The 16642-nt window shown below is 37.8% G+C and overlaps 1 protein-coding gene across 1 annotated transcript in view; it reads left to right on the top strand.

Moving 5' to 3' along the window:
* Positions 1 to 16642, top strand: part of LOC107702333 (protocadherin Fat 1-like) — a 113421-nt gene that overhangs the window by 30884 nt on the left and 65895 nt on the right. The window contains exon 3 of the mRNA XM_016504616.1: positions 3654 to 3968. Within this exon, the coding sequence (XP_016360102.1) occupies positions 3654 to 3968 (315 nt within the window). The remainder of the gene's footprint in view (positions 1 to 3653; positions 3969 to 16642) is intronic.

Here is a 16642-nt window from a genome sequence, read left to right on the forward strand (position 1 = left end):
AATTAAAATATGGAATAATATTCATAACAGAAGCTCTAAATATTGAAAATGTAATTGAAACTTACCTGCTTGAACTTGATCGGGGTGTTTTGTTAGTTTGATGCGTTTTCTTCTCTTGAGGTCGCCACTGCTTTTATGAAGTGGTTGCCAGGTTTTCACAACAAAACCCGCCCAATCGCATTTCGAGGGGTCCCCCGTTCAAAATCGCGTTCCGAGGATAAAATACGCAGGGGTTTTGGCGGGGTTCCCTTGGTAAAATTCGCATTCCAGGGGCTAAATATCACGTTAATGGGGTCGTTTTTCAACCCGCGGACATGAAAAACAACCCGCGGCAACAGTGTTAAAGCAGCCCAATTCCGCGGGAAAACCACGGACTTGGCAACACTGGAAGAGGATAGCTTTCGGATAGCGCATCAAGAACCGGGTTGACCGGGTTCTCGGTACCACCGGTACTTAAGAAAACCTGGTACCGTAACATTTTCATTTTTTTAGTACCGACTTGGTACCGAAATACCGGGTCTTTTGACAACACTATTTTATATATATATTAATGGTGTGAACAGTTCTGTGCAAAATACTTTGCCATCATCTATGTATTTATTTATTTATTTTGGTGTCATGTAGTGGCACTGGACATGTGAACAAAGTCTAAAAGTTCTTAAATCGGATCCCTCGGAACCATCTAGCAATTAGTGCATGTTCTCTGACGTGCTGAGACATGGCGCTCATTTGGGCGGAGTGAATTTGAGTCTGCCTTGCAAGCTTCCTTATGAGTTCATACTCTAAATAAGTGGAAAAATGCCATAAGTATACAATAAATATGTAGCGTATTTTAGCGTAGTATGGTCATCAGGCTTTAGTGGGAGTGTGCTTGTGTGTTGCTAAAGTCATCATCCTGTTGACTGCTTTTTCAGCAGCGGCCTTTTGAGCTTGAAGGAGTTGCTTTCTTTTGTGTGTGTTCCCTGGTCATCCAAATGATCACTCAAGCATGGACAGTCGTTTGGCAGAGACAAAGCTCATTTTCTGTCTCACCCTTTCTCTCTTCTGCTACTACCTCTTTCTCATCCACATCTATCATTAAGCTCCTCTGATTCTATTTGATACAACTTCATACCCTGCTAGCCGCTCACACACACACACACACACACACACACACGTTTACTTAACTATCTAAATGGGGACATTACATAGACTTCTATTCTTTTTATATACAGACAGTTATACACTTTTTAACCTAAACCCATGCAGACACACACGCATTTGTCATCCTTTCTTCTCAGCCAAATATCTACAAATAAATGTTTTTTTATAGATGTCCAACATTCAGTCTTGCACAAACAATTTCTGCACTTACCCTCAGTTTAGTACACTTAAAGCTCTACACGTGTATGAGTTAATCTTCAGTGCTAAACGAATCCTTTGCAAAGTTCAGTTTAACAACCTTAAATATGATTTATTAGGTTGCCAAGGCAAGAATTGCAATTACTATTGCTCGTACTTGTGGTGAGAGATTTGAACAAATCCCTGCCCTAAGCATTAAAATTGTGCATGTAACTCATCCCACATTACATGAACAACACCTCAAATCGTATGACTTTTGACTATGATATTAGCTTTATAAGCGACAATTTTTATAGTATGATGAATGTTAGAGTCATTAGAGAGATCCATTAACATTAGAGGGTTTGGGGGTGAATTATTTTAGCTTGTTTGCAACCTCATATATGATGGCCTTGACCCCAAACTTTTCAAACCCTTTCAATGCTTCAAATTGTAAAAATCTAGTTAAAACTTATACTTTTTTCATTTGTCTAATTTCTTATGCATGTTTTTACTTAAGTATTAACTCTGCAGAGCTTTTACAATGTTGAGTATCAGTGCTGATCTATGGGCCACCCTACACCGACAACCACGGGCAAGATGAAGTGAGCTACCGTTTCCTTTCTCTCACCTCCTATATTAGAGCCTTAAGCTATCCAGCTAAAGTCAAGTATTACGGATCAATGATGAATGACAAAAATAAGGCCAAGAAGGTCAAATAAAATAGCCTGAGTCTGTGAAAAGCAGTAGTTTTTCCTTGTCTGTTTTAAAGGAGTAAGTCTCATTTTTCGCACGTAACACCCTGTTGAGGCTCCATCTAGTCCTCTTGAGTTCGTTAAAGCCCAGCGGAGCAAGTTAAGAAGACAAAGAACCAGAACTGGCACTATGCACTGTGCAAAAAGATTGTTCTGGAACAAATCGGATAACGTTGTGGTTTCCTTGTTTCATATGTCCTTGTGCGACATACTTGTACTTTGTAACTAAACATGAATGCTGAGTTGGTTTAAATGAAGTTGGAGTGAATGAGACTATTCTTGAAATGTTCGCAACCTGAATAAACACCGGATCTTAAGTTTTCTTAACCAGCTAGGTATAATCTCAAAGTTCTAGGGCTCAAGTTTAATCGGATCGTGTTTTCAAACTCCCTGTTCTGGCAGGAGCAAACTTTGGCCAGGGAGTGTCTATCTAGCTCTCTTTCTTCATTCACACACCCCACCTGCCTGCCCTCAGTAACGATGAGATCACTCAGCTACTGATAACATTACACGTCTTTTCAGGCAAGCCAAATCTTTATTGCCCTCGACCAAGCCTACACTTTATTCAGTGTGATACAATAAAATATAAGTAAGATACAATAAAATGTAATGAATCATTCTGCAGCATAAATTATGCCACAACTTTTTACACTAGCGTGCATGGCCTGTATAAATGTAGAGATCACAGTCTCTACATTTTTTTTCTTTTGCTTTCTTACTCTCTTGCCATCATACTGTATGTGATGGATTCGACTGCTCTTTGTATGCAGACCTGCTGTTTGCTCTCTGAAGGCCTCCACCTCTTCTTCCTCCCCCATCTCATTCCTTTATGGCAGTGAAACAGAGTCTTGCCCATCTGAATAGGCAGACTGTTGACACAGCTGAGTGCAATGCAGCACACATGTGAAACATCTCTAATGTTTTGTGATTGCTAGGCAGAGAGCCGAACAGGTGACTCTGGCTCTAAGCAAGCAAGTTTAATAAAGGCATTGCATTGTACACTTAGAGGACCAATAAGACCACCTATAGGAGGTATTAGGTTCCCACTTAAATCTATCAAAGCCACTTTTCTGCTTCTAAGGCTACCATTATCATAGGCAATGCATGATGGGTATAGGATATTGTGGCTGTGAAATGTAGAAATGCTATTTATAGGTCTACTTTAGGTTTTACACCTAGAGACATAAACACACAATATGTGTGAAGTGAATTGCATTCATTTGATGAAAAAATTACTACATTAACAATATTACACCATTTTTTAAAATGCAACTTTTAAATAAAATTTAAAATAAATCATTGCTTTATTTTAGGTTACACTTTATTTTACAGTGTCCTTGTTACAGTGTAATTATACATTTAAGTACTGAGTAATATTATGAATGCAATTATGCATAATTTATTGTTATTACTATAGCAAGTACATGTAAAGTGTAACAAGGACACCGTACAATTAAGTGTTACCTTATTTTATTTTAATGAATACATAACTGATTATTAGATTCTTCACTTTAATGTGTTTCTTCATTTTTATGTGTCTTACAGAGTTTCTTTAAGATTTTCTTTTGTTTTTCTCAGGTGTGATCCAGACACAGGAACTGCTGGACCATGAGACCGTACCTCACTACTGGCTGACGGTCTATGCCACTGACCGTGGTGTGGTCCCGCTGTCTTCCTTCGTGGAGGTCTACATCGGAGTCCAGGATGTCAATGATAATGCCCCACAGACCTCTGAACCTGTCTATTATCCGTCCGTCATGGAGAACTCACCTAAAGATGTCTCCATCATCCAGATTGAGGCGTTTGACCCAGACACCAAGTCCAGTGAAAAGCTGTCCTACAAGATCACTAGCGGGAACCCCCAGGGTTTCTTCAGCATCAACCCTAAGACTGGTGAGTGTTTCAAAGAGCTTTTCATCTTCATCTTACAGTCCTTCTAGCAGTCGATTTGAAGATGCTGAGGTTGACAGAATTTATCAAATATGGGCTCAAATCAGACATAAGGCAGATTTATTCGACATGTAAATAATTGCTATTTTAAATGATTTGGCACACATATTGGTCAACTACTACACTAAAAACATGTTCTATTGTACAGCGCTATTAAAATAATTACGTACCAGAATACATGTTGCATTAATTCATGAATAACCTGAATGCTGAAATTTCAGGTTCAAAAGTCAAGTTTTTTTTTTTTTAAGAAATTGAAACTTTTATACAGCAAGGACACATTAAATTGATCAGAAGTGGCAGTAAAGACATTTATAATATTACAAAATATTTATATTTCAAAGAATCCTGGAAAAAAATATATTAAGCAGCTAAAAATATTCAGGCTAATATTAAGGCTGTTGAAAATTCAGCTTTGCCATTACAGGAATAAATTATATTTTAAAATATATTGGAAATAAACGGAAAACCGTTATTTTAAATTGTAATAATATTTCACAGTACAACCCTCAACGGACACCTTGGCAATTGAATCGCCATTGGCTTACATGCCTCATGCACCGGAAGTCGTGCGCATGCTCAAAGCAGTTGGACATAGTGTGAATTAGAGGTAAAAAATGATATAAATACTGTTCGGTTTCTGGCACAAACCGATCGTTTCGAGTGTTAGGAAATCAATGTGTCGTCAGGAGCCGCAGGGTTTAATTTGGATTTGTCTGTGCATGTTTTTTTTACACTCATAGACTTTGTTACCATTGCCATGCATTATACGACTGATGGACTCCCAACGGTTGGACTTAAAAATCATCAAATGTGTTCTACTGAAGAAACAAAGTCACCTACATCTTGGATGCCCTGGGGGTAAGCAGATAAACATCAAATTTTCATTTTTGGGTGAACTATCCCTTTAAAGTCAGTATGGTAACTAGCAGTAGTTCTGTTAATCATTTGTTCAGCTGACACACAACTCAGCGATTCATTTCCTAGTCAAGCATGGTTTGCAGAGCATATTCTGTTCGAAAGGGCCATTTTCATGTCATATTGTCCTACATCAGTACAGTGCAAGTGGTCCATCAGAGTAGACATCCATCAACAGGATGCATACAAACAGTAAGAGATAGGTTAGCTACCGTACATCCTAATGCTCTTCTGAGATCCTTTGCGTGCCATCAGTCCCAAACTTCTGTTTTTTATGTAAATCTACTGAAGCATAAGGCTCAGTGAATAAGTGTACGAAGGCACACTCGCCTGCTCTCAGATCTACTCCATGTTCTCGTTTTCTCACCATGTCTCTCTCTCTGTCGCTTCTCACTCTCTTCATGGATCACTGTGTACGCATATGGGGTTTGCTAAATGGACCCACACTGAATATTTTATACAGCTATGGTTCCCCCTCCTCGTGCTCCTCTCCCCCATAGAGTAGAACATGATTTTGCAGGCATACAGAGGAGAATAGGCATAAAAAGGTGCAAACAGCAGATCCAGAGGCCAGGCAGCTGTAGAAGACCTTGAAATGATTCAAACTTCAAGTACAGGACTTTTCAGAAACATGTTAGGTCACATTACCTAGCGCCTACAATATCTTCATTGTTGTCTGAACTTGTTTTAGTGCTAAGAACAAATAACTTTTAACTGAAGAAGACTGTCAGGGTTCTACAATGCGACTGAAAACTACTGCGTGCGACTGTGAAAAAATATTTAGGAGCAGCATCTCTTCTGAAACTACTGTTTGTGATATTTCTTTGAAAAAATATTTGTGAACCATTTGCTCTACATTCAATCTCATTGCTGCCTTGGAGAAACAATTAAGATTTTAAAGATATTTAATTTATGAATGATCTTTCCTATGGGTAGATTTCTTGGAAATCCACAAGCTTTATATGGATGGAGTGAGTATGTGCATCAAAAAAAGCCCACTGAACCTGAAAGCAATCAGTCTGAGAAACTGGCCCTGAAGTTTTATTTGAGTTGAAGGTTTTGGCTAGTCTGTGAAAGTTGGTGGCCAGCCTCTCTCACAGTGTTTTACTGACTTGTGTGGTCTTTTTTCTCCATGCAGTTACATACACAAATGTGAAGGTTATTTTTGCTAGTGGTGGCCAATGAGAGTTTTCAGACCAAATAAGGGTTTGTCCTCCAGCAGACTGAGTTCTCTCAGTAACGGTTCCACACTTGGATTTGCTCCAGGGAAAGAAAGAAAGAAAGAAAGAAGGGAAGAGAGGAAAAAAGAGAGGGAAATTGAGGCAGTAGAATTTTAGTAGAATTTTAGTAGAATATTAACCATTCTGGGAGTGGCGGATGTGCGGATTACTAAAGTGCCTGTTTGTGTGTTACCATGAGAAAGAGATAAGACTTCTAATTAAGAAAGCGTGTTTTTGCAGCACTTCTAGTTTTAAGTCCTGAAGACATTCATTCCTAGTGATCAACAGAGATGGTTCAGAATAGTTCCTGAAATATTTTGTCATCTTGCAAGTGCATATCAGATCTCCAGAGGAAGGGCTCTGCAAAGCACAACTGATCTTGTACAACCATATCTTGTATGCAATGTAGACGGTACATAGTTTGTCAAAAGCACAGGGTGCTCACCCACCCAAATACTTAGAGACTCAGACATAATATAATATAACTGGGAGTAATCAGGGATGGGCCTGTCTCTTCAGATAACATACAGCTGCACAGCATGTACATGTCTGTAAACGAAGAAAGTTCAATGGAGGAGATCTTTTTTATAGAGATGTTCCATTTATTCAAGCAGTTTCTAAAAATAAATAAAATAAAAAGACAATTATTTTCAGTCAATGAAAAGATTAAAATTCAGCCTCAAGGCACTGTTGCTATTGTTAACTACAACTAAAACTATTATATTTGTTGTTAATTGTAATAAAGCTGTAATAAAATAACATATAAGATCAACCTAAATTTTTAAAACTTTAGAATTTTTGAAATTAGAAATGTTGCCTTGGCAACTAACTCAAATAAAATAAGTTTAAGTTGAAATACTAAAATAATTAAAACAAAAACTGAAACTAATTAAATGAATGCTTAATAGAAATATAAAAAAGTGAATGTAAATTAGCCACATAAAAATTAGTAAAACTTAAACTAAAATTAAAATTGAAAACATAAAAATGAAAGCTAATTCAAAATATTAATAAACACTATAATAGTATTGAAATAATATTAAAATAATACTGGTTCAAAGTTGATTGGTTTGGCCGCTTGAATTTCCTTTAGCGCAGATTTACACAGGCTTATCATGGGTGATGAATGAACAAAATGATGCTATCCCTGCTTTACTAAGCATTCCACAGTAACCGGGAGTATAATCCATTTAATCATGATGACTTGCACTGCTGTTTGAGTTTTGAGCTCAGAGGGAAAATGAAAGATTCCGCTTACTAACTCAGAATGAAAATGTGAAAAAAGCCACTAAACAGCCTCAGAATGAAAATGAAATGTTTCAGTCACTACCTTTTAAGAAATAAATGAACAATTTCAGCTACTACCTCTAATAAATGAAAAGTTTGGTTCAGATTTCAGTGGCTGTTTTAAAAATGCGAGAGAAAAATCTACACTGGACAAAATTTCTTCAGACACTGTAATGGACAAGATATGATATCACTCTCTTTGGCTCCTGTTCAAACAAATCAACATATGAATTTAGCAAATCCAAAAAATAGTAAATCCAAAATATAAAAAATATGCAGTCTACTTCATTTGCATGCAACAGTGCAAAACCTGCGACATTAAAGTTTGTGTTATTTTAATTCAGTTAAGAGGTCGCCCTGTGACATTTCAATCTTCTGTTGGTCACTTCTTCATGTGATGTGAATCACAGGTCAGAGTTCACCAGACTTTAACTTTGGAACATAGATGACATTTGCATGAGGTTTTGTATAAATGGAAGTCAATGGTAGGAAAAGTATAGTGTGACCTAGGCTTGCCGCGATAGACGGTGCTGACGGTGATACCGGTGTTAAGCCGCAACCGTTAGCCGTTACGTCACTTGCCCACCGCGTCACCGACCCCCAACGTCGTTTTGATTTTTTTATAGTAATAAAAATCATTTAGTTCAGTAAAAGAACAGACACTACAATTAAAAACTGAATGTGGCCCTCCCCTTTTTTTTAAAGGTAAGGTAAGGTGGCAGACAGGCTACCAGCATACCAAATCCTGTTATCCTTTCATCACTGAGACTTAGAATCTCAAGCAGAGCTCCAGTAAGAGATCCCCACTAAATCTTTATACACGAGTACCAGCAGCCATTTTGTGTGTACTTTGATATTGCAGACTATGATACTATAATAGCTATTTCAACAATTCATAGCTTCCTTGCAACACTTAAAAGTACTTCATGCGATATGGCTCAAAGCAATCAAGAAATTAACTCATAACCTTTATCACAGGTTGCAGTAACACCATAGCTACCTGCGTTGTTTATATTTTTTCAGAAACAAGGTTTGAACGCTCCGTTGAATCTGGAGTTAATTGTTATCAAAGCTGACCTCTATTATTAGCATTTCATTTTCTTGCCCAAAACGTCACGCCTGACGATAAAGCAGTTAAATATACAGCAGGCCAAACCTCCGTAATTACATGCTCAGAAACAGCAGAGCCCTGTGCTGGCGCGTCTACAAAGCTGCCCTGCAAAAAATAGGACCTGTGGGAAGAGGCAGAATAAACTTGTTTGTTGGTTCACTGGTAGATCGGTGAAGAGCACATCTGCAGTCTTGGAGTTTGATTGTTTATTTCTCAGCTGACATTTTTGTCTGCTTGGTCACAAAAGCACCTTGGACTATATTGATTGGTTGGTTTTTTAGTTGTGTGTGCTTGTGTGAGGTTGTGTGGGCTTTGATGAGAGTTTCTTTTTTTCCTTTTCTTTTGGCAACAGTAAACAGGTCTTTGTGCTGCTTTTGTGTTTCATTGAAGGGAACATGTCATGGAAAACAGGATTTTCCTTTATCTTTTGAAAAAAGTTTATTGTACTATGTAGACATACTCGATGTGCACAACACAAAGCCTCCACACCAGTCCAGTACAACCATTTATAGAAAATAATCTGCAAAAAGACTCCTTCAGAAACAGACATAATTATAACCTTGATATTTGATATATAATATTTATTTGTTTGTTTATTTCTATAGATAGATGATGGAGAGGTAAATAAATCAATATAATATCTATATTAATTTATTTACCTCTCTGTTTATTTATCTACTTATCTCTATTTATGTATTTATATGTGGCTGGATGGATGGATATAGGTAAATAAATCAATATCTATATTAGTTAATTAGTTAATTTACTTAAATGTATATTTATTAATTTACCTCTCAATTTATATAGATAGATAGATAGATATTATTTTAATTAATTAATTTTTTTGTCTATATATTTGTTTACCTGCCTTTTTATTTATCTGTTTAACTTTAGGATGGATGGATGGATGGAAAGAGATAATGTATTAAATATTTTCTGAAAACTGACAAAAATAAAGGACTTTGGTAAAAGACAGTCAAGCAATAAAGAATATGTAGCTGCCTTAAAACTCATAACATCTGAAGACTTTTCCAGGGAGATACCTGGAGGAGAAACAAGGTTCCCTGTTGAATTAGTGTTTTGTCCTAGAGCTGCATTCACAGGTGTTGCGAGCACAGATTTGTTTAGCGAGTGTAGCTGGGGATAATAACACACTGCAGGTGAACGGATTGTTCCCGTCTTTGAGTCAGGTCATGCAAAAGAGCCCGAGTCTGGTTAACCTGCTCATACTGACCTCAATCCCTTCTGCACAGGTCAAAGTGATAAGTGAGTGTGTGGGTGTGATCTTGCATAAATATGGTGTGTATGTACATACACGTGTGTGTTCCTGCATAAGTGTTCATGCATTAGCTTGCACGTAGCATCATCATTTTTTTCACAATGTAAATTGTCTCAGTTTCTCTGTATCTTTACGGTCTTTCCCAGAGGCCTTTGCTTCGTGTGAGGAGTGTGTGGGTGGTTCGCTAGTCTCCATCTTTTCCTTTGCCATCGAGAAATGCTTTCTCTCAGTGACTGCACTATGCTTTTTTTTTTTTTTTGCTCAACCGTATATGTAAGAGAGATTCTCTTTGTGCTCTACCTGTCGGTAAAGACAGGGCTCTACAGTGCGACCATTTCAGTCGCATTTTCGGCTGAAAACTACTGCGTGCGACTATGAAAACATATTTAGGAGCACCAGTGCGACTGACCAGATCATCATCATACTTGTGATTGCTGAGGGGAGCTTCAAAGGTTTCTACGTGTTTTTGCAGCGTTGAGTAATGTATCACAGACATATCTCATGAATCCTTTCATAAGCAAAGTGTAGACGGGGTGTAAATAAGAGATTCATTGCGCAGTGTAGAGAGCTTCGTTGATTATAGATGTGAGATCGTGATGAGCTAAGGTGAGTGACAGCTTTTATTGATTTTTAAAGGAGTTTGTAAATGTGATACTGATTTAATACAACAGTTAAATACTAAATAGACAAGAAGTTAATATTAAGTGACTTACATTGTCTGACTATAACACTATGGTCTGATTTTGCGCTATGTCGTCGTCGAAAATAGCTTGAAACAAAGTCACAGCTCAGCCGCTGCGCATCTCCATTCAAACACAGCGGTGTTTCGTTTATGAATGAACTGCGTTTTTAAACGAATCTAGTGAGTCAGTGATTCATGATTACCCTTTCATAAATACTATCACTTGCTTCATTCCTGAATGATTCAGCTGTTCGAATGAATCAATTGAATGAATGATTCAGTGATAAAATCAGTGACTTGTCGCCACCTGCTGGCGGATTTAGTTTCTTTTTTAAAAAATAAGCGTAGAGCCCTGGAAGAGAAATTAACCTATCTGCCTTGAAAGCTGCTTTCAGCCTGGTTTTTGAAAGCACCCCACTGAGTTGGACTTCAAATGATGTGATAAAGGAAAAGGCTTTATGTGAGCGGATGTATTTGCACAAGTGAACGTGACTACTCATTTTTTAGAGCGGAAGCGCATGTGTAGAGAGACAGGGATCAAATATCAGTCTATTCTTCATGACAACAGCATTTTCAGCTTAAAGGGATAGTTCACCCAAAAATGAAAATTCTGTCTTCATTTACTCACCCTCATGTCATTTTGAACCTGTTTGACTTTCTTTCTTTTGTGGAACATAAAAGATATTTTGAGTAATGTCACCATGTAACAGTGGAAGTCAATAGCTCCAATTCTCAACATTTTTATAAATGTCGTTTGTGTTTGCAGAAGAGAGAAAGTCATACAGGTTTGGTGAGTGAATGATAATAACATTTTCATTTTTGGGATAACTTTATGCTTCTCGTACATGAACAAGTCATAAGAACCTAATTATGACCAAAAAAAATTGCCACTTGGGGTATCACATGCTGCACTTTTGTAGAATTATGTTTATTATATTACGTATTTATTGTAGTTATATTTGACTGGCTCACATCACTTATGCCAGATAAAAATAAAAATGTCTTTGAATGTGTAGCAAATGATCGTGCATATATTGCAATTCCTAAAGTAACCAACCAAGTTTAATCAGGCATTTTCCTAATTAAATTTTTGTCTTTTGAAATTCAGTTAATATGCCATCATTATTCATTGTAGTTCATTCTTTTTTTTTGTCTCATATTCGCTATCATGAGCTAAATAATTTTGTCGACAAACATTTTTGTCAGTAATTTTGTTGACTAGATCAGAGCTGATATTTAGTAACTCCATTTAACTTTACCAAAACCAATTTTTACTTACATTTGCCATATGGTCAGTGCTGTTATTGTTAACTGAAACTATTAAAACATTTTTCAGTAATGTGAAATGAACCTGGAATAGAATATAAAGTATAAACAAAACAAAAAAAGTTGATGTTCTAAAATTATTACATGTAAAATAAAATTAATTAAAGCAATATAAAAATATAAAATAAATTAATACAAATGACAAAACACATCAAATTAAAACAAAATAAAATGTAAATGATTTTTTATTTACTTTTTAGCTGAAAATATAAAAATAAAAGCTAATTGAAATATACTATATATAATAGTATATAAACAATATTAAAACAACACTGTTCACTTTGGACCTTGAGTGTGCTGGTATGCGAGTATGAGAATTATTTCTTTAGCTGGCAGGCACAAGCAGAAAGAATTGTGCTCAGTACAATGCAGACAGCTCTTGTTCTGGTGTACAAACTACACACACACACATTTCTGGAAATCTCAAATCTCTGGTGTAATACCTGATATCTGCATTAGCTCTCTCTTTGTCCTCTTACCAGAGTAGTTTTAGCTCGCTGTACTGACAATATCAAGAGCACTGGCTGCTGGGATAGAAATCAGCTCAGGTAATTACAAGTCTACGAGCCACCTCTGTGCCTTTGAGCTCTGCTCTGCTTGTTTAATTGGAGTGAAAGGAGGATATAGCTGCAATGATTCACAAGGACTGCTTTCCTCTCCTCTCTCCTCCTTTCCACTTCTTATCAACTTTCAGCAAGGCCATGTTTTTTTTTGAGAGAGAGAAGAAAAGAAGAAAAACAAATGTGAGTTGTTATACAAGAATGCCATGCGCTCTTTTCAAAGGGAAAGCATGAAAGGAAATGGATACTATGTCCAACGACTTCCTGTCGTTTCCTGGCTTTTAGGCTCCCACGGTTGGCACGAGGCACAAAAGGTTATTAAGGATAAAGCGAGGTGCAGAGGAAAAAAAACACAAATCACTCCCCCTCTCTCTCACACATTCCTGTGGATAAAGTTGCAGGGTTTTAGAGGCTTGTGAAGCATATCCACTGGCACACCTGTCCTGCTTGTTTACTGCTAACCTACAGATTTCACACAACAGAAATCTCCCTGATATTCAACCCAGCCCAGCGAGCACATGTCCATGAAAACATTTGACCTCTGACAGAATCTTTGCATATGTTACATAGATGTATAATAAAGAATGTGATTCGCCATTGTATATAGAAGCTTGAGAATATTGATGTTTTATCCCCTCAATTCTACAATGATTTCTCCGATTGCAAGTAAGCCATTTATAGGCCGTCTTCCATTATGGCACTTTCAAAACATGACTGTTTGATTGAATGACCCGACATGTCAACCTCTAAATCAACCAATGGCATGTTTGGGGCGGGACTAACTGCCAGAACAATAGAGCGGTACAGGGATGACATATGGACATATAAGCCAACCCGGAAGTTAGCATCACCCTGATCCCTTGATTTTGTCAATTTTTAGCTAGTGGATTATTTTGGAACGCTATTTTGGATTAATGGGGAAAATAAGCTTTATAAGTTTATGATTCTCACATACTTTGTTAATCAGGATAATCTTCATAAACACAACTTTTATGACTTTTGAAACCCAAATATAATCAGAAGTAAAAAGCTAAATCTATAAACAAAATTCACCATGGTCGCATGACTTTAACGTAACCACCACTAAGCACCCATCAACTCCAAAAATGTTTTAAATCTACAAATGATAATGATGTTAGTTAGCTTCACCCTGGTTTTCTTGACAAAAATAGTTCCCTTTCATGGGAACTTCGAACTGCGTCCTCTAGGTTTCCCCATAGCGACCCCTAGAGGAAGTAGTGTCTCGTTCCCTACTCAGGGAACCATGGTTACATAAGTATCCTGAGACGTTTTTCCATTGGCTTTTGGATTATTGGAGAAAATAAGAATTATGATTCTTACATGTTTTATTCATCAAGATAATCTTCATGAACACACATTTTATTACTTTTGAGTAAAAAGCTAAAGTTAGGCTATAAACAAATTTTACCATGGTCACATGACTTTAACATAACCACCACTACGCTTCCAAAAGCCAAAATATACAAATTGCAAAAGTTTGAGTTAATATAGTTTGCAAGTGCGTGAGTACAAACACAACGAGATTGTAAAATCAGGTGAGTACTAGTGGTTAGATGAGTTCCCCTTCAGGAACTCGAGCTGCGTCGAGATCGCTTTGGGAACGCCCCTGCGTGACCGCGTTCTGAAGCACGTGTGAAATCAGTCCAATGAAGCTGCGAGACATCACGAGCGGGGTGACGTGAGCGCCAGGAAGTATAAAAGCGCATCCGGCAGAGCGCAAGTTAGCTTCTGCTCTTCAGTAGCGCTCTGTGTATGTGTCAGTCTATTTACTGTTGTCTGTCAGTCCACAAGCATTCAAAAGAATATATCAAAGTCTAAACTAATATCTATGGCGAGCAAACGGCATTACAGACGTTGTGTGCCTCCCTGCCCACACTATCTGGCAGCGGGGGATACACACGATCTGTGTGTTGTTTGTTTAGGAGCGGAGCATGCACGGTCAGCTTTCGAGGAGCTGATTGTCATCACTGCGAGTTACTCTCGCTGCGTATGCTCCGCTCTCGCCTGGCTGTGTTTGATGAGAGCGGCCAGGCTTGCGATCCCGCTGGCAGCGGTCCCGCTGTTGCCGAGGCATGGCGTAGACTGTTGTCGTGGGGGTCGCGGATGGATTTAGTGGAGGGATCCGAGACGGGCTCGTCCTTTTCTCGGTCCTCACCCGCTAGATCCGCGGCTCTCTCTCAGTGTTCAGAAGCCCGCGCTGCGGCACACTTGCTTCAGAGCGACGCAGCGTCTCGTTCCCTCGGGGAACCATGGTTACATACGTAACCTAGAGACGTTTTCTGTGACAACGTTTAATGTCCCCAACAACCTCTTTAGTCCCATTTAACCACTTGTTAGTCACTATTTTTTTGTAAGACATAAAAACTTAAAAAAAAAAAAAATCACAAATTTGGTATTATTGAGGTATTTTATGTCATCACTGAAAATATCTTGAGCTTGTGCTCGGCATAGACATTTTTGCAGGTATTTAACCAAAAACTCTTAAAAAAAAAACAAAACAAAAAAAAAAACACTGACTTCAGGACCATGGAAGTGGATGTTCAAAATACTAACTCAATTTTGTTTTAGGTCTCAATCCTGAATTTCAGTTTTAGGATGCATTCATTGTTTTTGCAATTGCTTTTGGTGGCACAAAAGCACTTCATCCTTAAAGGACAGGACAGCAGGACAGATACGTTTTGTGCCATACCTTGTGATGTAGAAAATATAATCAATGCTGCGGCCTTAATACGAACATGACCTTGCACACACATGCTTACACAGAGGTGCGAATGCAGTGATTTAGTGTTGTAAATCCAGGTCGTCTCCATGCATGAGTGAGCCGTGAGCTCTGGAATACTCAAATCAGAAAGAATGTTTTGAAAGAGACATTATCTGCCGGGATTTGTCTCTTTATTCCTGTTCATTCTCTCTCTCTTCCTGACCCACACTCTAAATGGAGTTAGTACACCGAATAGAGTGAAGGTCTTAAAGCTCAATGTTGGTAATCTCAGTCACTCTCAGATAGGAATTTCCTGCCATCAGCTGCCCCATTTCCAGGGGCCTTCGATTGCTAAATGCGGAGACTGAGCTGAAGCCACTCGACAAGACTGATGGGATTTATTCTGATGATGTCTGCTTTATCCGCCAATGAGTTTGAGAGGTCCTAGTTTGTGAAATGCCTTGAGACGTCATCATTTAATTGACTCTACAATTACAGAATACATACTGTACACTTGCAAAAACACAAAGATTTATGGGAGATTACATGTTCAATTCTGTTCAAGGCCACTGGTAAGACTGCCCAAACAAATGGGAACCTTGAATTATAATATTGGTACTCTCTAGTAGTTGCCGCTGTTGCATATGTCATCTTCAATTGTGAACTCTGATTAAAAATAAATTACTTTAGGTCACTTTTTTACTACAAAACACTGTCAGTGTAAAGGCCTTTAACAGGTCCTTCATACACGATTTAATGTGAATATACTCATTAGCTAGTATACATATTTGTGGAAAACAAATTTATTAATAGAATAATCTGAAATCATACAGCATTTGCATGTTTTTGGCTTGTCTGAGCACATATTTGTGTGTGCGAGTTAGGGCTGTATCACCAGCAAAGTCACGATACAGAGGCCACGATACGATACATATCACGATACGGGACTACACTGAATTTCACCTCAGAAGAATTTAGTAAAACAGCTGTTTATTAAACACTGCATACCATAGGGCTGTTGCTAACTATTGGCAGAACAGGCAGTTGACCTCTGCATTATGAAGGGCCTCTATAACTGTACCACAGTACAATATAGGTAATGGCATATGTTTCATGTTTACATTGGGCACTCCCCACCAGGTACAATATTCTGATTGTTTGCATCTTGTTTTTAAGCCCATAAATAATAATGCACTCGTTCTAATAAATTTATATTGTAATGTACGCATTCTAATATATTAAAATCATCTTAACATTGCTGGTAGGTTATCATTGCACAAATCAACACACTGTTTACGTTTAAAAAATAAAAATTAGAAGAGTTCTAAACTAATGGGCTGTCTTCACTGTACCTCACGCACACACGTTTAGTCAGATCACCGCACGCGCACAGACATTCGTTTTTGCGCAATTTTATAAATAAAATAGCTTAATCGCTGAAGAACTACATTATCTTTCTCAACAAGGAGCTGGTAACATCATTGTTTCTAAAGCAATTAAAGCCACAGCTTC

The sequence above is a fragment of the Sinocyclocheilus anshuiensis genome, unplaced genomic scaffold (assembly GCF_001515605.1).
Source record: "Sinocyclocheilus anshuiensis isolate Anshui unplaced genomic scaffold, SAMN03320099.WGS_v1.1 scaffold86, whole genome shotgun sequence".
Lineage (NCBI taxonomy): Eukaryota > Metazoa > Chordata > Actinopteri > Cypriniformes > Cyprinidae > Sinocyclocheilus > Sinocyclocheilus anshuiensis.